Genomic DNA, 22,350 nt, shown 5'->3' with positions numbered 1-22,350 from the left:
AGAGAGAGAAAGAGCAGTATATAATGAGAACTAAATTACCAAGGTTTACAGTAAAGGCAGAGAATAAGGAACTTGAAGAGAAGACCAAGAAAGGACAATCTGAGAAAAAAAAAAGAAAAAAAAGAAAAGGTAATCTGAGAGATCAGAGATGTACAAATAAGGAAAGAGTGGTGTCATAGAAGCCAAAGGAAGGGAGAATTTTAGTCCGGGCATGGTGGCTCATGCCTGTAATTCCAGCACTTTTGGAGGCCGAAGTGGGTGGATCACTTGAGGTTAGGAGTTTCAGGCCAGCCTGGCCAACATGGTGAAACCCCATCTCTACTAAATATACAAAAATTAGCCAGGCATGATGGCTTATGCCTGTAATCCCAGCTACTCAGGAGGCTGATGCAGGAGAATACCTTTAACCCAAGAGGCAGAGGTTGCAGTGAGCCCAGATCGTGCCACTGCACTCCAGCCTGGGCGACAGAGTGAGGCTCTCAAAAAAAAAAAAAACAGAAAACAAAAAACAAACAAAAAAACAGAATGAGCAGAATGAGTTAGGAAGTGTCCCCTCCCCTTCTAATTTTATAAGAATTTGGGAAGAACTGCATATTAGTTCTTTAAGTACTTGACAGAGTTCACCAGTGAATCCTTTTGGGCCCAGGCCTTTTATTTGTGTGGGGAGATATCAAATTATTGATTTAATCTCTACTTGTTATAGATCTATTCAGGTTTTCTTTCTTTTTGAGTAATTTTTGGTAATTTGTGTCTCTCTAGGAATTTGTTCATTTCATCAAATTACCTAATTTGTTTGCATATAGTTCTTCATTCCTAAGTATTCCTCCATAATCCTTTTAATTTATATAAGGTTGGTATTGAGGTATCCTCTTTTATTCCTGATTTAAGTAATTTGAGTCTTCTCTTTTTCTTGGTTAGTCTAGCTAAAGATTTTTGTTTTTCGTGTTTGTTTTGTTTTGTTTTTTGTTTTTTTTGAGACAGAGTCTCACTCTGCCCAGGCTGGAGTGCAGTGGCGCAATCTTGCGTCACTGCAACCTCCACCTCATGAGTTCAAGCAATTCTTCTGCCTCAGCCTCCCGAGTAGCTGGGATTACAGGTACCTGCCACCACGCCTGGCTCATTTTTGTATTTTTAGTAGAGACAGGGTTTGACCATGTGGACCAGGCTGGTCTCGAACTCCTGACCTCAAGTGATCCACCCACCTCAGCCTCCCAAGTGTTGGGATTATAGGCGTGAGCCACCGTGCCCAGCCACTAAAGGTTTTTCTTGGTTAGTCTAGCTAAAGGTTTTTGTTCTCATCAGAAAGAGTATTTTTAAGGTGAAGTCTTGAGTCTGTTGATACGCATAGAATAGAATCCAGTGGAAATGGAGAAGCTGAAGATAGATGAGGAAAAAAAAGGTCTCCATATTCAAAGGAGAATAGAGGGACAGGTTCAAGAGCCAAGGGAATTAGATTAACCACAGGCAGGAGGTGGGGCGCTTCTTCCTGAGACAACATGGAAAGAAGTAAGGATGGGTACAGGTGGATATGTTTGTTGTTCATATCAAGAATGTTTTCAGCTGCAAATACCAGAAACCTAACTAGCAATGGCTTAGATGAATTGATCTAATTTTTCTGACATAACAAGAAATCCGATAATAGGCAACTGCCAATGTTGGTACAATAGATCAGAAAGATTAGGGCCTGAATCTTTGTGAGGCTCTTGGCCTTTCCCTCATGGTCAGCAGTGTTGTGGCTCCTAATATCAGGCTTTCAAGACAGAATGGAGGAGGAAGGGCAATTTCCATTAACCCTCTCCCTCTTGTCAGGAAAGCAAGCTTTCTCAGAAGCTCCCTAGCACATTTCATTTTGTATCTCATTAGTCACAACTGTGTCTCATGGCTATGTCTCACTGCAAGAGAGTCTTAGAAGGTTAATGTTTAGCTTTTTCAGAATCTCAGTGGTACTGTATATAGAAGCATGCCATTTGGCTACATGAGGAAATGGAAACTGAAGCATGTTGTACATACATTTTGTGTGAGAAGAACCTGCAAGGTAATCTGCTGGTGGATTGGAATGGAGGAATATTGGCAAGGTAGAATAGAATAGGAATATTGCCAAGGTAGAATAGGCATGTTTTATGGAGCAAGAAAATAAGGCTTTAAAATAATTGCAGTGTGGGTGTGGGAGAGGGAGCTGGATAAAAAAATAGAAAAAGATAATGTCCAAAGTCATTAGTCTAACTCCAAAGTCTTCCATTATGTCACCCCAACCTGATCTATAATTCCCTATGAATCTCACCTCTGTGAGGATTAAATATTATAATATGAATTATATCTAGCACAGTATTTGGTATGTAGTATATAATGTTCACTTTTTAATGTTAGTGTCTTCTTGCCCTAAGCAAATTATGTTTGCTGCCTTTTAAACAAGGTTTTCCATACCCACCTTCATTTATTGCTCACTGTTTTCCTATCTAAAGAGCCCCTCTAAAACACCTTAAAAATTTTTTAATTGGAGTGACGCAGAAGACAGGTGATTTCTGCATTTCCAACTGAGGTACCAGGTTCATCTCACTGGGGAGTGCTGGACAGTGGGTGCAGGACAGTGGGTGTAGCGCGCTGTGCATGAGCCGAAGCAGGGCGAGGCATTACCTCATGCAGGAAGCACAAGGGGTCAGGGAATTCCCTTTCCTAGTCAAAGAAAGGGGTGACAGATGGCACCTGGAAAATCGGGTCACTCCCACCCTAATACTGCGCTTTTCTAAGGGGCTTAGCAAATGACACACCAGGAGATTATATCCTGCACCTGGCTCGGAGGGTCCTACGGCCATGGAGCCTCACTCATTGCTAGCACAGCAGTCTGAGATCAAACTGCAAGGCGGCAGCGAGGCTGGGGGAGGGGCGTCTGCCATTGCCAAGGCTTGAGTAGGTAAACAAAGCAGCCCGGAAGCTTGAACTGGGTGGAGCCCACCACAGCTCAAGAAGGCCTGCCTGCCTGCCTCTGTAGGCTCCACCTCTGGGGGCAAGGCACAGACAAACAAAAGGCAGCAGTAACCTCTGCAGACTTAAATGTCCCTGTCTGACAGCTTTGAAGAGAGTAGTGGTTCTCCCAGCACGCAGCTGGAGATCTGAGAATGGGCAGACTGCCTCCTCAAGTGGGTCCCTGACCCCTGAGTAGCCTAACTGGGAGGCATCCCCCAGTAGGAGCAGACTGACACCTCACACGGCCGGGTACTACTCTGAGACAAAACTTCCAGAGGAATGATCAGGCAGCAGCATTTGTGGTTCACCAATATCCGCCGTTCTGCAGCCAGTGCTGCTGATACCCAGGCAAACGGTCTGGAGTGGACCTCCAGCAAACTCCAACAGACCTGCAGCTGAGGGTCCTGACTGTTAGAAGGAAAACTGACAAACAGAAAGGACATCCACACCAAAATCCCATCTGTACATCACCATCATCAAAGACCAAAGGTAGATAAAACCACAAAGATGGGGAAAAAAACAGCAGAAAAACCAGAAACTCTAAAAAGCAGAGCACCTCTCCTCCTCCAAAGGAACGCAGCTCCTCACCAGCAATGGAACAAAGCTGGACGGAGAATGACTTTGACGAGTTGAGAGAAGAAGGCTTCAGAAGATCAAACTACTCCGAGCTAAAGGAGGAAGTTTGAACCAATGGCAAAGAAGTTAAAAACCTTGAAAAAAAATTAGACGAATGGCTAACTAGAATAACCAAGGCAGAGAAGTCCTTAAAGGACCTGATGGAGCTGAAAACCACGGCACAAGAACTACGTGATGAATGCACAAGCCTCAGTAGCCGATGCGATCAACTGGAAGAAAGGGTATCAGCGATGGAAGATGAAATGAATGAAATGAAACGAGAAGAGAAGTTTAGAGAAAAAAGAATAAAAAGAAATGAACAAAGCCTCCAAGAAATATGGGACTATGTGAAATGATCAAATCTACATCTGATTGGTGTACCTGAAAGTGACGGGGAGAATGGAACCAAGTTGGAAAACACTCTGCAGGATATTATCCAGGAGAACTTGCCCAATCTAGCAAGGCAGGCCAACATTCAAATTCAGGAAATACAGAGAATGCCACAAAGATACTCCTCGAGAAGAGCAACTCCAAGACACTTAATTGTCAGATTCAACAAAGTTGAAATGAAGGAAAAAATGTTAAGGGCAGCCAGAGAGAAAGGTCGGGTTACCCCCAAAGGGAAGCCCATCAGACTAACAGCTGATCTCTTGGCAGAAACTCTACAAGCCAGAAGAGAGTGGAGGCCAATATTCAACATTCTTAAAGAAAAGAATTTTCAACCCAGAATTTCCTATCCAGCCAAACTAAGCTTCATAAGTGAAGGAGAAATAAAACACTTTACAGACAAGCAAATGCTGAGAGATTTTGTCACCACCAGGCCTGCCCTACAAGAGCTCCTGAAGGAAGCATTAAACATGGAAAGGAACAACCAGTACCAGCCACTGCAAAAACATGCCAAATTGTAAAGACCTTCAAGGCTAGGAAGAAACTGCATCAACTGTCGAGCAAAATAACCAGCTAACATCATAATGGCAGGATCAAATTCACACATAACAATGTTAAACTTAAATGTAAATGGGCTAAATGCTCCAATTAAAAGACACAGACTGGCAAATTGGGTAAAGAGTCAAGACCCATCACTGTGCTGTATTCAGGAAACCCATCTCACATGCAGAGACACATATAGGCTGAAAATAAAGGGATGGAAGAAGATCTACCAAGCAAATGGAAAACAAAAAAAGGCAGGGGTTGCAATCCTGGTCTCTCATAAAACAGACTTTAAACCAACAAAGATCAAAAGAGATAAAGAAGGCCATTGCATAATGGTAAAGGGATCAATTCAATAAGAAGAGCTAACTATCCTAAATATATATGACCCAATAAACAAGCACCCAGATTCATAAAGCAAGTCCTTAGAGACCTACAAAGAGATTTAGACTTCCACAAAATAATAATGGGAGACTTTAACACCCCACTGTCAACATTAGACAGATCGACAAGACAGAAAGTTAACAAGGATATCCAGGAATTGAACTCAGCTCTGCACCAAGCAGACCTAATAGATACCTACAGAACTCTCCACCCCAAATCAACAGTATATATGTTCTTTTCAGCACCACACCACACCTATTCCAAAATTGACCACATAGTTGGAAGTAAAGCACTCCTCAGCAAATGTAAAAGAACAGAAATTATAACAAACTGTCTCTCAGACCACAGTGCAATCAAACTAGAACCCAGGATTAAGAAACTCACTCAAAACCGCTCAACTACATGGAAACTGAACAACCTGCTCCTGAATGACTACTGAGTACACAACAAAATGAAGGCAGAAATAAAGATGTTCTTTGAAACCAATGAGAACAAAGACACAACATAACCAGAATCTCTGGGACACATTTAAAGCAGTGTGTAGAGGGAAATTTATAGCACTAAATGCCCACAAGAGAAAGCAGGAAAGATCTAGAATTGACACCCTAACATCACAATTAAAAGAACTAGAGAAGCAAGAACAAACACATTCAAAAGCTAGGAGAAGGCAAGAAATAACTAAGATCAGAGTAGAACTGAAGGAAACAGAGACACAAAAACCCTTCAAAAAATCAATGAATCCAGGAGCTGGTTTTTTGAAAAGATCAACAAAATTAATAAACCACTAACAAGACTAATACAGAAGAAAAGAGAGAAGAATCAAACGGACACAATAAAAAATGATAAAGGGGATATCACCACTGATCCCACAGAAATACAAACTACCATCAGAGAATACTATAAATGCCTCTATGCAAATAAACTAGAAAATCTAGAAGAAATGGATAAATTCCTGGACACATACACCCTCCCAAGACTAAACCAAGAAGAAGTTGAATCTCTGAATAGACCAATAACAGGCTCTGAAATTGAGGCAATAATCAATAGCCTACCAACCAAAAAGAGTCCAGGACCTGATGAATTCACAGCCAAATTCTACCAGAGGTACAAGGGGGAGCTGGTACCATTCCTTCTGAAACTATTCCAATTAATAGAAAAAGAGGGAATCCTCCCTAACTCATTTTATGAGGCCACCATCATCCTGATAGCAAAGCCTGGCAGAGACACAACAAAAAAAGAGAATTTCAGACCAATATCCTTGATGAACATCGATGCAAAAATCCTCAATAAAATACTGGCAAACCGAATCCAGCAGCACATCAAAAAGCTTATCCACAATGATCAAGTGGGCTTCATCCCTGGGATGCAAGTCTGGTCCAACATACGCAAATCAATAAATGTAATCCAGCATATAAACAGAACCAAAGACAAAAACCACATGATTATCTCAATAGATGCAGAAAAGGCCTTTGACAAAATTCAACAACGCTTCACGCTAAAAACTCTCAATAAATTAGGTATTGATGGGACATAACTCAAAATAATAAGAGCTATCTATGACAAACCCACAGCTAATATCATACTGAATGGGCAAAAACTGGAAGCATTCCCTTTGAAAACTGGCACAAGACAGGGATGCCCTCTCTCACCACTCCTATTCAACATAGTGTTGGAAGTTCTGGCCAGGGCAATCAGGCAGGAGAAGGAAATAAAGGGCATTCAATTAGGAAAAGAGGAAGTCAAATTGTCCCTGTTTGCAGATGACATGATTGGATATCTAGAAAACCCCATTGTCTCAGCCCAAAATCTCCTTAAGCTGATAAGCAACTTCAGCAAAAGTCTCAGGATACAAAACCAATGTGCAAAAATCACAAGCATTCTTATACACCAATCACAGACAAACAGAGAGCCAAATCATGAGTGAACTCCCATTCACAATTGCTTCAAAGAGAATAAAATACCTAGGAATCCAACTTACAAGGGATGTGAAGGACCTCTTCAAGGAGAACTACAAACCACTGCACAATGAAAGAAAAGAGGATAGAAACAAATGGAAGAACATTCCATTTTCACGGATAGGAAGAATCAATATCATGAAAATGGCCATACTGCCCAAGGTAATTTATAGATTCAATGCCATCCCCATCAAGCTACCAATGACTTTCTTCACAGAATTAGAAAAAACTACTTTAAAGTTCATATAGAACCAAAAAAGAGCCCGCATTGCGAAGTCAATCCTAAGCCAAAAGAACAAAGCTGGAGGCATCACGCTACCTGACTTCAAACTGTACTACAAGGCTACAGTAACCAAAACAGCATGGTACTGGTACCAAAACAGAGATATAGACCAATGTAACAGAACAGAGCCCTCAGAAATAATGCCGCATATCTACAACCATCTGATCTTTGACAAACCTGACAAAAACAAGCAATGGGGAAAGGATTCCCTATTTAATAAATGGTGCTGGGAAAACTGGCTAGCCATATGTAGAAAGCTGAAACTGGATCCCTTCCTTACACCTTATACAAAAATTAATTCAAGATGGATTAAAGACTTACATGTTAGACCTAAAACCATAAAAACCCTAGAAGAAAACCTAGGCAATACCATTCAGGATGTAGGCATGGGCAGGGACCTCATGTCTAAAACACCAAAAGCAATGGCAACAAAAGCCAAAATTGACAAATGGGATCTAATTAAACTAAAGAGCTTCTGGACAGCAAAAGAAACAACCATCACAGTGAACAGGCATCCTACAGAATGGGAGAAAATTTTTGCAACCTACTCATCTGACAAAGGGCTAATATCCAGAATCTACAATGAACTCAAACAAATTTACAAGAAAAAAACAACCCCATCAAAAAGTGGGTGAAGGATATGAACAGACACTTCTCAAAAGAAGACATTTATACAGCCAACAGACACATGAAAAAATGCTCATCATCACTGGTCATCAGAGAAATGCAAATAAAAACCACAATGAGATACCATCTCACACCAGTTAGGATGGCAATCATTAAAAAGCCAGGAAACAACAGATGCTGGAGAGGATGTGGAGAAATAGGAATGCTTTTACACTGTTGGTGGGACTGTAAACTAGTTCAACCATTGTGGAAGTCAGTGTGGCGATTCCTCAGGGATCTAGAACTAGAAATACCATTTGACCCAGCCATCCAATTACTGGGTATATACCCAAAGGATTATAAATCATGCTGCTATAAAGACACATGCACATGTATGTTTATTGTGGCAGTATTCACAATAGCAAAGACTTGGAACCAACCCAGATGTCCAGCAATGATAGACTGGATTAAGAAAATGTGGCACATATACACCATGGAATACTATGCAGCCATAAAAAAGGATGAGTTCATGTTCTTTGTAGGGACATGGATCAAGCTGGAAACCATCATTCTCAGCAAACTATCGCAAGGACAAAAAACCAAACACCACATGTTCTCACTCATAGGTGGGAATTGAACAATGAGAACACATGGACACAGGAAGGGGAACATCACACACCGGGGACTGTTGTGGGGTGGGGGGAGTGGGGAGGGATAGCATTAGGAGATATACCTAATGCTAAATGACGAGTTAATGGGTGCAGCACACCATCATGGCACATGTATACCTATGTAACAAACCTGCACATTGTGCACATGTACCCTAAAACTGAAAGTATAATAATAATAAAATTAAATTACTATAATTTAGACATAGTAGGTACTTGGTGAGACTTTAATGCAGTAATAAACACTGAAATAAAAAAAAATTTTAATTTTATTAAAACACAAATATTTTTATTTTCAAATTACTAATATAGGTTGAAGGAATTTCTCATTCTTGCCCTCTCAAAATATTTATTATCCATCCCAGTCATTTGGCATCTATAATAAACCCTCTTGAATTCATCTAACCAGCATTTATTTTGAGAATTGTCTTTCTATATAACTATGATTCATTTTCTGAACCACCATTTCAGGGCTAGAACTATGTTTATCCTTTTTTTCCTGAGTCACATTGCTCAGAAGAACTCTTAAGATTCGGTGCTATGTATACCAAAAGTACTGAAAATTTGTTTGTTGATCAGTTAGTTCTCATTCTTATAATTTTAGTTCTCATCCTTATAATTTAGGTCAAAGCACATGTCAGAAAGCAGCAAAGTCATTCATTTAACATCTTTTACTGACATTTCTGAATGTCTGAAGCCCCAGCTGGATAGGAGATATGCTTATACAGAAGAACCTAAGGTGAGTGTTTTGAGGACTGAATAAACCTGATTCTTCATTTAATTGATCAATATCTCCTGATTTTAGAGAATTTGTATTGATTTATCATATTTTTTCTTCACTAAGCAACACATTTGATTTTTTTCCTTGCCAAAGGATTTTTACACAGATATTTCCTCTGTGTTTTTCTTTTGTAGTACCATGGTTCTATATACTGCATTGATTGCTGTTTTCAAACACAATGGTGTTCTGCTTTTGGTGTGATGACACTTGAAAGAAAAATAGTATTTGATGTTACGTTTTAGAAGCCTAGAATTTTTTTTTTTTTTTGAGACTTGTTGTGTTGCCCAGGCTGGAGTGCAGTGGCATGGTCTTGGCTCACTGCAACCTCCACCTCCCTGGTTCAAGCAATTCCCTGCCTCAGCCTCCCAAGTAGCTGGGACTACAGGTGCACACCACCACACCCAGCTAATTTTTCTGTATTTTTAGTAGAGATGGGGTTTCACCATGTTGCCCAGACTGGTCTCGAACTCCTGACCTCAGGCAATCTGCCTGCCTTGCCCTCCCAAAGTGCTGGGATTACAGGCATGAGCCACTGCACCCGGCCAAAGCCTAGAATTTTTAAAGGGCAGGGTGTTTCCACAGTACAGCTACCCTGATAATGTGGATTTAATGCACTAGTTCTAAATGAAAACTTCACATTCCCTAAGGATTATACTTTAGGTAGAAACCTTGGCAGTCCTAATACAGACTGAACACTTAGCTTTAATTTTGCATCACCGTTTATTTTATTCTATGCAAATAGTACCCTATTTCTTTTAATTGTTTTTTTTCCTACTAAAATAATGATTTTATTTTTTAGTTTGGAATGCTGATAGTTAAACATAGTAAAAACATTAAATTCTCACTTCAGAATATGTTTAGCTGGCAGAGAGGTGAAGAAATGGAGAGACAGTAGGACAAAAAGAGAGTGAGAACCTTACTTAAACCCGAATTTTTTTGTACCATTATTGTCTTATTATAAAGAAGTAGTCTATGAGTTCTATAAAACAAATAGCAAAGAGTTAAACTGAATAGTAGATGCCCTTTCATATTCTGAAGTCACTCCTGTGCTTGGAGAAATAGCCAGCTTTCTGTGTTTCAAAAATTGTATGAGGGTTGCCAGCACTGTTGGCAGAGAAGCCTATAAACAGCAAAATTTTATGAGAACTTACACTGCCATTTACACTGTGCAGGCCATGACCTATACAGGGTGAGACTGTCCAAGAGGGACCCCCTAAGGATAGTTAATGAGCAGCACCGAGAGGCCTTGGAGATAGTTCTCATCATAACCCTCTGTAGCTATAATAGCAGCACTTCAAGGCTAAAATAACATTAAATATATATGAAAGAGGCCACCAACAAGGATTTGGAATATTCCTAAAATGGTCTTACTTTGCCTGAAACATGAAAATAATTGAGGCTGGGAAGTTGCTTCAACACTAAGTTTAAAATCAGATTGGTTTATAATAGAATATATTCTGTGGCTATAGTTGGGCTCCACAAATGAATGTTATATGACTCTCAAATGCAAACATACTGCATTAATTACATATATGGTACAAAAATAAAATAGCCCGGTGGGAAAATGACAGCATGATAGAGTTTATGAAACCCTGTTGTGTAATGCCATAAAAAAATTACAATGTTTTTGGGTGGATAATAGACTTCTGTTTTGTTATCTAGGTTAAAACCATGTCAGATGTTGGTGTCTTGGGAGGATTTGACATGGAAAATTTGTTGCAGTCTTTGTATGTAGAAAATAGAGCTGGATTCTTCTTTACTAAATTCTGCGAGCATTCAGGGAACAAGGTAGAAAAGAATTATTTAAAATTTAATTTTCTAATTTTACTTCATTTAAAAATAAGAGACATCGAAATAATTAAGTGCTCACATAATTACATTTGATGTTAAAATTCCCATCTGTGATAAGAAAATTCGTATTTAATATTTAGTAAATATTTAAGCATCTCAATTATAATTCTTTTGCTCATCCTACAATTACAAATTACAATGAATAGTGGCAACATTATTTCCAGTTGGTTTTTCAAAATTAAAAAAAAATCAGTCTTACTTTTGCTCAAATGAAAAGTATTGGCCAAGTGCAGTGGCTCATGCCTGTAATCCCAGCACTTTGGGAGGCCGAGGTGGGTGGATCATTTGAGGTCAAGAGTTCAAGACCAGCCTGGCCAACATGGTGAAACCCCATCTCTACTAAAATACAAAAATTAGCTGGGCGTGGTGGTGCATGCCTGTAATCCCAGCTACTTGGGAGGCTGAGGTGGGAGAATCACTTGAGCCTGGAGGCAGAGGTTGCAGTGAGCCGAGATCGCACCACTGCACTCCAGTCTTGGTGAGAGGGTGAGACACTGTCTCAAAAAAAAAAAAAAAAGTATTTAACTGGTTCAATTACTAGAGTAATGTTTGGTTCTGCTGTAATACACATTGCCCATATATATCAAAATACGTGGCTACTCTTTAACTGTTTATAGAATACTTACCATATTAATGACTAATTATGTGAGAGGCATACATGCAAAAATATAATCTTCCAGCAACAGTATCAATAAATATTTTGTGTATTGCCAGTTTGTGATAGAAGATTAAAACTATCTTAAATTGAACCTTATTTATGGTAACAGCAAGGAGCTAAACAGTTACTTATATTTGAAATTAGAGCTTTGTAAGAGCTTTAATAATTGGGTGGTAATAATTTATGTATTTTTTCCATCTGTAGTTGTGGAAGAACAGTGTGTACTTTTGGTTTGACCTGCAGGCTTATCATCAGCTTTTCTACCAAGAAACACTTCAGCCTTTTAAAGTATGCAAGCAAGCGCAAGTACGTAGTAAATAATATTGGTTCAATGTGAAGCACTAAGTATACAGAGAAATGAAAATTGTGTCCAGTCCCAAACAAGAGAAATCTGGGATCGCAGGCAAAAAGGCAGCAATTAAATTGTTGCCATGGGATTACTTTATTTGAAATCAGCAGAATATTGTTTTATAATATGATTTGTGAGTTTTCAGTTTTATCTCTTTTATTTGGTTCACTTTATTTTCTCTTGCCAACTACTTGTTCTTCTGATAAAGAACATCTCTCTCTCTTTTTTTTTTTCTAATTTATACCTTTTTGGTTTGGTTGTGAGTGATTTAAAAGAAAACCCTGAGAATGGACATTTAATGAATCATTGAAGTGATTGGGAGCAGAGACATTGACTAATGTTGCTCTCTCAGCTTCCTGCAGATATCAGCTGTTGGACATACTAGGCTGTTGACTTGGTATGAGCAGGAAAAGATGTTGACTGACTATGCAGTCCAGGCCCCATGTAGTTGTTTAGGCTTCTGTTCTACATGTCGTAGGAGACAGACACTCAGGGAGTGGAGGAAAGAATGTTTCAAGACCACCCTGAAGCCAAATAGAGGAGGAAAGAAAGAAAAATAGAGGGGGAAGAACAGAGGATTCTCTGTAAAAGGAGACAGAGAGAATAGCCTCTTTTGTGGGGAAGAAGGAAAGGGAGCAGAATTGTGACTCAAGCTGACTTGTTTTCGCAGTTTTTTATTCTCAGGCTCTTCCGATCTTTTATGGAGACAGGTCTCCAAGCCTAGAAAAGTGCTACTCACTTCCATATCTGTTCACCACTTAAGTGATTCTTACAATCCAGAATAACTGCATTCCAGAGGACCTCCCCCTGAACAATGCTAAGGAAACTAGCTTCATCATTTTATTTATTATCTTATAATCTTATTTGATGTATCATAGTGTACTGCTGGATGTTCATTGTTACTTCCGCCACCCTGACTCTGGCATTAATAACTATGCTTTGTAAATCAGCTGACAGAGCTTTGTACTTTTTACTGTGAAAATAAGGGCTTCAGCTCCTACATAGCCCATATCTGTCTCCATGAAATCATGAAATTATATCTCTAGTTTACTAGCACCATTTCTGAGACCACACAGTTGACTGTTCTGTTTGTTAATCCTTTACCTGTAATTCTCTATAACCTATTGCCCTAATCCTCCTAAACTATTGCCCCTGTCTGTTCAAGTACAATGCATTATTTTTTATTATGTTTTCACTACTACAAAGAGTATTCCTCCAAAAATCTTCAGCTGCCCAATTAAGTGGGTTTTTTTCTTAATAATTTTCATATTTCCATGACCTTGTAAAAGAGGAAATTCTATTTGAGCTTGGTTGACTTGTTAATTATTAGTAATAAATGATTGTAAAACCACACAGTTTTGGTTACTTGAAGGTGGATTATTCTGTTTTGGGATTTTCAAGGTCTATAAGGTTTTTATCTTTTCCTAGGTTCTCTTTTGGATAATTAAAGCAGGGTGAGAGGAAAACAATGGAGACATTTGCTTTTAAGAATGAAGAAAGATAAATAAAAAAGCAGATCTATGTGTTTTTTTTTTTTACATACTTGCTCTTTGCATCTATAGTTATTTTACTTTGTCTTGCTTTTTTATTTATTTATTTTTTTAGAGGCAGGATCTTGCCCTGTCACGCAGGCTGGAATGCAGTGGAAGGATCATAGCTCACTGCAGCCTTGAACTCCTGGGCTCAAGTGATCCTGCTGCCTCAGCCTAAGTGCTGGGATTACAGGCATGCGCCACCACGCCCAACTTTATTTTTTTGGTTAGAGGAGCAATTGTCTAAATTGGTTTAGGTTTTAATTATCCCAGGTTTCTGTGACTTCAGATACAAGAACTGCCTGTAATACTATAATCCTAGAGATTCATTTTATGGTATGAAATGCTATTTGTTTCTTTATAATAGATATATAACTCTCTTCAGGGGTAAATTTACAATTTAGATCGTTGGATTGATAATGCCAATGGCAGAATACAATAAGCTGGACTACGTAAAAATTGCTATGGGCCAGGTGTGGTGGCTCATGCCTGTAATCCCAGTACTTTGGCAGGCCAAGGCAGGAGGATTGCTTGAGCCCAGGAGTTCAAGGCCAGCCTGGACAACAAAGTGAGACCGCATCTTTATAAAAAATTTAAAAATTAGCCAGGCATAGTGATGTGCACCTGTAGTCGTAGGTACTAGAGAGGCTGAGGTGGGAGGATCGCTTGAGCCCAGGAGTTCAAGGCTGCAGTAAGCTATGATTGTGCCACCACTCTCCAGCCTGGGTGGCAGAACAAGACCCTGACTCAAAATAAATAAAGTTTCTACGAACTTGATTTTATATTGTTTCCAAATATCTGCCAATTTGTGTGCTAGGAGACTGAGATTTGATTTCAAGAGATTTACATGATTTTCTGTACATAAACCCTGAAGTTTTATTGCCCCATGAAATATTGCAGAAATATCTTTATTCAGACTAGATGGGGAAGGGTATATCAGTAACAGTGATTAGCATGACTAAAGAGTCCAAGAGTTTGAAGTACTGTCTTGGGTACACCCTGAAGATTTCACCACATGGCTTCAAGATACAATAATACACAGTTGGAAACCAATTTAAATGGTGTTGGCAAGGAGAAAGGGAATCATCACCATAGTGTAGAGACATCTTTGACCCTAGCAACAGCTTGCCAAGAAACCATATACCACTGCTAAGATTTGGAGACTAGATTGTTACTATAGATCATTCTACAGTTTTTTTTTTAATTTGGAGATTTTTCTTTTATTTCAATTTTATTTTTTCTTTTTTAAAATTGTTATTATATTTTAAGTTCTAGGGTACATGTGCACAATGTGCAGGTTTGTTACATAGGTCTACATGTGCCATGTTAGTTTGCTGCACCCATCAACTCATCATTTACATTAGGTATTTCTCCTAATGCTATCCACCCCCAGCCCCCCACCCCCCAACAGGCCCCAGTGTGTGATGTTCCCCACCCTGTGTCCAGGCGTTCTCATTGTTCAATTCCCACCTATGAGTGAGAACATGCAGTCTTTGGTTTTCTGTCCTTGTGATAGTTTGCTGAGAATGATGGTTTCCAGCTTCATCCATGTCCCTGCAAAGGACATGAACTCATCCTTTTTTATGGCTGCATAGTATTCCATGGTGTATATGTGCCACATTTTCTTAATCCAGTCTATCATTGTTGGACATTTGGGTTGGTTCCAAGTTTTTGCTATTGTGAGTACTGCCACAATAAACATACCTGTGCACGTGTCTTTATAGTAGCATGATTTAAAATCCACTGGGTATATACCCAGTAATGGGATGGCTGGGTCAATGGTATGTCTAGTTCTAGATCCTTCAGGAATCGCCACACTGTCCTCCACAATGGTTGGACTAATTTATACTCCCACCAACAGTGTAAAAGCATTCCTATTTCTCCACATCCTCTGCAGCATCTGTTGTTTCCTGGCTTTTTAATGATCGCCATTCTAACTGGCATGAGATGGTATCTCATTGTGGTTTTGATTTGCATTTCTCTGATGACCAGTGATGATGAGCATATTTTCATGTGTCTGTTGGCTGCATAGATGTCTTCTTTTGAGAAGTGTCTGTTCATATTCTTTGTCCACTTTTTGATGGGGTTGTTTTTTTCTTGTAAATTTGTTTGAGCTCTTCATAGATTCTGGATATTAGCCCTTTGTCAGATGGGTAGATTGCAAAATTTTTCTTCCATTCTGTAGGTTGCTTAACTCTGATGTTAGTTTCTTTTGCCATGCAGAAGCTCTTTAGTTTAATTAGATCCCATTTGTCTATTTTGGCTTTTGTTGCCATTGGTTTTGGTGTTTTAGACATGAAGTCCTTGTCCATGCCTGTGTCCTGAATGGTATTGCCTAGGTTTTCTTCTAGGGTTTGTATGATTTGAGGTCTAACATTTAAGTCTTTAATCCATCTTGAATTAATTTTTGTATAAGGTATAAGGAGGGGATCCAGTTTCAGCTTTTTACATATGGCTAGCCAGTTTTCCCAGCACCATTTATTAAATAGGGAATCCTTTCCCCATTTCTTGTTTTTGTCAGGTTTGTCAAAGATCAGATGGTTGTAGATATGTGATGTTATTTCTGAGGCCTTTGTTCTGTTCCATTGGTCTATATCTCTGTTTTGGTACCAGTACCATACTACTGTAGACTTGTAGTGTAGTTTGAAGTCAGGTAGCGTGATGCCGCCAGCTTTGTTCTTTTGCTTAGGATTGTCTTGGCAATGCAGGCTCTTTTTTGGTTCCATGTGAACTTTAAAGTAATTTTTTCTAATTCTGTGAAGAAAGTCATTGGTAGCTTGATGGGGATGGCATTGAATCTATAAGTTACCTTGGACAGTATGGCCATTTTCACGATATTGATTCTTCCAATCCATGAGCATAGAATGTTCTTCTATTTGTTTGTGTCCTCTTTTATTTCATTGAGTAGTGGTTTGTAGTTCTCCTTCAAGATGTCCTTCACATCCCTTGTAAGTTGGATTCCTAGGCATTTTATTCTCTGTGTAGCAATTGTGAATGGGAATTCACTCATGATTTGGCTCTCTGTTTGTCTGTTTTTGGTGTATAGGAATGCTTGTGATTTTTGCACATTGATTTTGTATCCTGAGACTTTGCTGAAGTTGCTTATCAGCTTAAGGAGATTTTGGGCTGAGATGATGGGGTTTTCTAAATATACAATCATGTCGTCTGCAAACAGGGACAATTTCACTTCCTCTTTTCCTGATTGAATACACTTTATTTCTTTCTCCTGCCTGATTGCCCTGGCCAGAACTTCCAACACTATGTTGAACAGGAGTGGTGGGAGAGGGCATCCTTGTATTGCACTGGTTTTCAAAGGGAGTGCTTCCAGTTTTTACCCATACAGTATAATATTGGCTGTGGGTTTGTCATAAATAGCTCTTATTATTTTGAGACACATTCCATCAATACCTAGTTTATTGAGAGTTTTTAGCATGAAGCGCTGTTGAATTTTGTCGAAGGCCTTTTCTGCATCTATTGAGATAATCATCTGGTTTTTGTCATTGCTTCCGTTTATGTGTTGGATTATGTTTATTGATTTGCATACGTTGAACCAGTCTTGCATCCCATGGATGAAAAGCCAACTTGATCGTGGTGGATAAGCTTTTTGATGTGCTGCTGGATTCGGTTTGCCAGTATTTTATTGAGGATTTTCACATTGATGTCAGAGACATTGGTCTAAAATTCTCTTTTTTTAGGGAGGTTTCCCTCTGTTTCTATTGTTTGAAATAGTTTCAGAAGAAATGGTACCAGCTCCTCTTTGTACCTCTGGTAGAATTTGGCTGTGAATCCATCTGGTCCTGGACTTTTTTTTTTTTTTTTTGGTTAGTAGGCTATTAATTACTGCCTCAATTTCAGAGCCTGTTATTGGTCTATTCAGAGATTCAACTTCTTCCTGGTTTAGTCTTGGGAGGGTGTATGTGTCCAGGAATTTATCCATTTCTTCTAGATTTTCTAGTTTATTTGTGTAGAGGCATTTTTAGTATTCTCTGATGGTAGTTTGTATTTCTGTGGAATCAGTGGTGATATCTTCTTTATCATTTTTAATTGCATCTATTTGATTCTTCTCTCTTTTCTTCTTTATTAGTCTTGCTAGCGGTCTATCAATTTTGTTGATCTTTTCAAAAAACCAGGTCCTGGATTCATTGATTTTTTTTGAAGGGTTTTTTGTGTCTCTGTCTCCTTCAGTTCTGCTCTGATCTTAATTATTTCTTGGCTTCTGCTAGCTTTTGGATTTGTTTGCTCTTGCTTCTCTAGTTCTTTTAATTGTGATGTTAGGGTGTCAATTTTAGATCTTTCCTGCTTTCTCTTGTGGGCATTTAGTGCTATAAATTTCCGTCTACACACTGCTTTAAATGTGTCCCAGAGATTCTGGTATGTTGTGTATTTGTTCTCATTGGTTTCAAAGAACATCTTTATTTCTGCCTTCATTTCATTATTTACCCAATAGTCATTCAGGAGCAGGTTGTTCCGTTTCCATGTAGTTGTGTGGTTTGAGTGAGTTTCTTAATCCTGAGTTCTAGTTTGATTGCATTGTGGTCTGAGAGATAGTTTGTTGTGATTTCTGTTCTTTTACATTTGCTGAGGAGTGTTGTACTTCCAATTATGTGGTCAATTTTAGAATAAGTGTGATGTGGTGCTGAGAAGAATGTATATTCTGTTGATTTGGGGTGGAGAGTTCTGTAGATGTCTATTAGGTCTGCTTAGTGCAGAGCTGAGTTCAAGCCCTGAATATCTTTGTTAACCTTCTGTCTTGTTGATCTGTCTAATACTGACAGTGGGGTGTTAAAATCTCCCATTATTATTGCGTGGGAGTCTAAGTCTCTTTGTAGGTCTCTAAGGACTTGCTTTATGAATCTGGGTGCTCCTGTATTGGGTGCATATATATTTAGGATAGTTAGCTCTTCTTGTTGAATTGATCCCTTTACCATTATGTAATGGCCTTCTTTGTCTCTTTTGATCTTTGTTGGTTTAAAGTCTGTTTTATCAGAGACTAGGATTGCAACCCCTGCTTTTTGTTGCTTTACATTTGCTTGGTAGATCTTCCTCCGTCCCTTTATTTTGAGCCTATGTGTGTCTCTGCACATGAGATGGGTCTCCTGAATACAGCACACTGATGGGTCTTGACTCTATCTGATTTGCCAGTTTGTGTCTTTTAATTGGGGCATTTAGCCCATTTACATTGAAGGTTAATATTGTTATATGTGAATTTGATCCTGTCATTATGATGTTCGCTGGTTATTTTGCCCATTAATTGATGCAGTTTCTTCCTAGCATCGATGGTCTTTACAATTTGGTATGTTTTTGCAGTGGCTGGTACTGGTTGTTCCTTTCCATGTGTAGTGCTTCGTTCATGAGCTCTTGTAAGGCAGGCCTGGTGGTGACAAAATCTCACAGCCTTTGCTTATCTATAAAGGATTTTAGTTGTCCTTCACTTATGAAGCTTAGTTTGGCTGGATATGAAATTCTGGGTTGAAAATTCTTTTCTTTAAGAGAATTTCCCACTCTCTTCTGGCTTATAGCGTTTCTGCCGAGAGTTCTACATTTTTTTTGACATTACATACTTGCTTCAGTGAGAGAGCAATACTAGAGAATGAAACAGACCTGAGGACTACTGTCTTTTGTAACTTGTGAAATCTTTCAAATAAGCTATATCCTAACAAAAATTATGCATTTAGAATCTATCACTCTGCATAGCATACATAATGATATTTAAATAAAAATAAATAAACGTATGAAACAAAAATATTAAACATGTTTAAGTACACACACACACGCACACACGCACACACACCAAATTTTAAAAATAAGAAATGGGAAGGAGGAAAAAATTTAGAGTCTAGGAGAAGAATTATATGGAAAATATAGGAATTAATGAATGAAGAGGGTAGGTAAGAATGAAATGGAAATGAGAAATAAGAGAATTCCTGGGTAAATCCATAGCACTTTTACCACAAAGTGCTATTTAATATAAAGAAATTCTTGCAGCAGTGTGAGATTTTTGTCTTATTGGATTGGACGTCAGGGTAACACACTGTTATTTTAATATATCACCTAGATCAGAGGCTCTATGACATAGAAGGGAAAAAAATCACAGAACGTGGCATTGAAAGACATGAATTATTTACATTCTCCTGGTTACTAGCTGGGTAAACTTTGTTAAGTCAGTTAGTTTTAACAGGTCTTGGTTTCATGTTCTGTAAAATATGGATAGTGATAATGTTTTACATTTTGTTTTCCTCTACTGGTTTGGAAGTTACATATTATATTTCTCTTTTTACCCTTACAGTTTTGACATGTATACTGAAATCCGTGAAGTCTAAAATTAATCATTATCTTCATCCTCGTCTCAAATCAAGGATCTTAGAACACTTTAATTCTACCATACCTTGCCCATTTTACATATAATTTTTGTACAGTATTTTTGTTAATTTTGGCTTTTACCCTGCTAGTAGTCATCATTACTTTTTTAATACTGTCAATGTTTATGTCAGTTTATTCACAAATTTCTTGCTTGCTATTGCTTTTTGTGTCATATTCCTTCCTTTCATTTTAATTCCTGAAGACTATCCTTTAGTAGTTTTTCCATTAGGGCCTACTAGTGGTAGACCCTATTTGTTTGAAAATGTCTATTTTATTCTCTTATTGATGATTTAACTGAATATAGAATTCTAGGTTGACAGTTTCCTCTCACCACTTTGAAAATACTGTTTTATTGTTTTCTGCCTTCCATTGCTATTACTGAAGAGTATGCTGTTGCTCCTTTGTAGGAGGATGTTTTTTCTCATGTTTACTTTTACAGTCTTTTCTTTGACTTTGGCATTCTGTATTTCACCTCAGTGTGTTTACCACTGGAAGGTTTTCAGGGGCAGTAACATGCATGGAGCTGTCATCTCCTATGATAACAATGCCGCCTTCTGGGATTCCTCTTGAAGCACCTGCCTGAGACTGTTTTACAGTTAACTTTTTTAATAAGTAAAAGGAGTACATTCTAAAAAAAAAGATAAAAAATATAGTGTAGTAAATACATAAACCAGTAATATGATCATTTATTATCACTATCAAGTATTATGTACTATACATAATTGTATGTGCTATACCTTTATACAACTGGCAGTGCAATAGGTTTGTTTACACGAGCATCACCACAGGCATGTGAGTAATACATGTGCTACAGTGTTACTAGGCAATAGGGATTTTCCAGCTCCATTATGTTATGGGACTACCATTGTATACGTGGTCCACCATTGATTGAAACAATTTTATGCAGCACATGACTGTGTATTTCATGTCATTCTTAACCTCTCTTTCAGGTTTTTCCACCTTTGAATATCAGTCTTGTATATTTTAGATTGAAATAGATCAATTTTCTTTGTACCGTTTTTCAGTTCTTCAGATTTCATTCTGCTGTTTAACTTACCCATTGAGTTAAGTCATTTTACAATTATGTTTTTGTATTATTAAACATTATATTTGTGTTTTACAAAATTTCCTGGGTTTTTTTTTTTATCTTTTTCCTCATTTTAAAATTTCTTTTAAACATTTTTATTTTACTTTAAGTCCCGGGATACATGTGCAGAGCATGCAGGTTTTTTACATAGGTATACACATGCCATGGTTTCTTTTTTCTTTTTCTTTCTTTCTTTTTTTTTTTTTTTTTTGAAGCAGAGTTTCGCCTTGTTGCCCAGGCTGGAGTCCAATGGCATGATCTTGGCTCACTGCAACCTCTGCTTCCCCAGTTCAAACGATTCTCCTGCTTCAGCCTCCCAAGTAGCTGGGATTACAGGTGTGCACCACCATGCCTGGCTAATGTTTTGTATTTTTAGTAGAGATGGGGTTTCACCATGTTGGTCAGGCTGGTCTTGAACTCCTGACCTCAGGTGATCTGTGTGCCTCAGCCTCCCAAAGTGCTAGGATTACAGGCATTAGCCACCATGCCCAGCATGCCATGGTTTCTTTTTTGATGTCTCTAATCATTTTAAACATGTGTTATAGTTTGTAGCTGCATTAGTTATCTCTTCTGTTATAACAGTATTATCACAAAATTTGTGACTTAAAGCAATACACATTATTATCTCATAGTTTATGTAGGTCAGGATTCTGGCCACAGCTTTGTTGGGTTCTCTGTAAGGTCTCAGCCAAGGCTAGTGTCTCATCTGGGGCTTGACTGGGGAAGGATCTGCTTCAGTGTTCACATGGTTGTTAGCAATATTCAGTTTCTGGCATCAGAATTGGATTGGACACCGGGGTGACACATTGTTAGACTGATGGCCTCAGATTTTTGTTGGCAGTCAGCTAGAGGCCACCCTCAGTTCTGTGTCATATGGCAGCCCACAGTGTGGCAGTTTGCTTCTCTAAGCCAGCAAAGGGGAGAATTTCTTAGCAAGACAGGCATTGCTATCTTATGTAATGTAACCACATACATGTAATCACGTACAAATCATCACCATTACTATATTCTCTTGATTAGAAGCAGCCACATGTTATGCCCATACTTGGTGGGAGAGGATTATGAAAGGGTATGAATACCAGGAGATACTGTTTTCACGGGGGCCTGGCTGCTATAGTATTCAATAATTCTGTAATTTGTAGTTCTTGGAAGAACGAATTCTGCTATTTATTAGTTCTGCTGACATGGTGGATTCTTTTCTGGTGTGTTCTGTAATTTTGAATTATGAGCTTTTTAGTGGGGTTTTTTATCTATGCTGTTTCTGGTAGGCACATTTTGTAATCATTTCCAAGATGAGAAATTAGCCAAGTATAAACTTGAACACGAA

General features: G+C 38.5%; 1 protein-coding gene across 2 annotated transcripts in view; it reads left to right on the top strand.

Moving 5' to 3' along the window:
* The window catches only part of RGS22 (regulator of G protein signaling 22), a 159,126-nt gene that overhangs the window by 68,876 nt on the left and 67,900 nt on the right, over positions 1-22,350 (top strand). For both annotated transcript variants that reach the window (XM_003256057.4, XM_003256056.2), the window contains exons 12-14: positions 9,030-9,144; positions 10,849-10,974; positions 11,900-12,001. In XM_003256057.4, coding sequence (XP_003256105.1) covers positions 9,030-9,144; positions 10,849-10,974; positions 11,900-12,001 — 343 coding nt within the window. The remainder of the gene's footprint in view (positions 1-9,029; positions 9,145-10,848; positions 10,975-11,899; positions 12,002-22,350) is intronic.

Source organism: Nomascus leucogenys, chromosome 16 (genome assembly GCF_006542625.1).
Source record: "Nomascus leucogenys isolate Asia chromosome 16, Asia_NLE_v1, whole genome shotgun sequence".
Lineage (NCBI taxonomy): Eukaryota > Metazoa > Chordata > Mammalia > Primates > Hylobatidae > Nomascus > Nomascus leucogenys.
The sequence above is the reverse complement of the archived record's forward strand: the minus strand, read 5'-3'. Positions and strand labels throughout refer to the sequence as shown.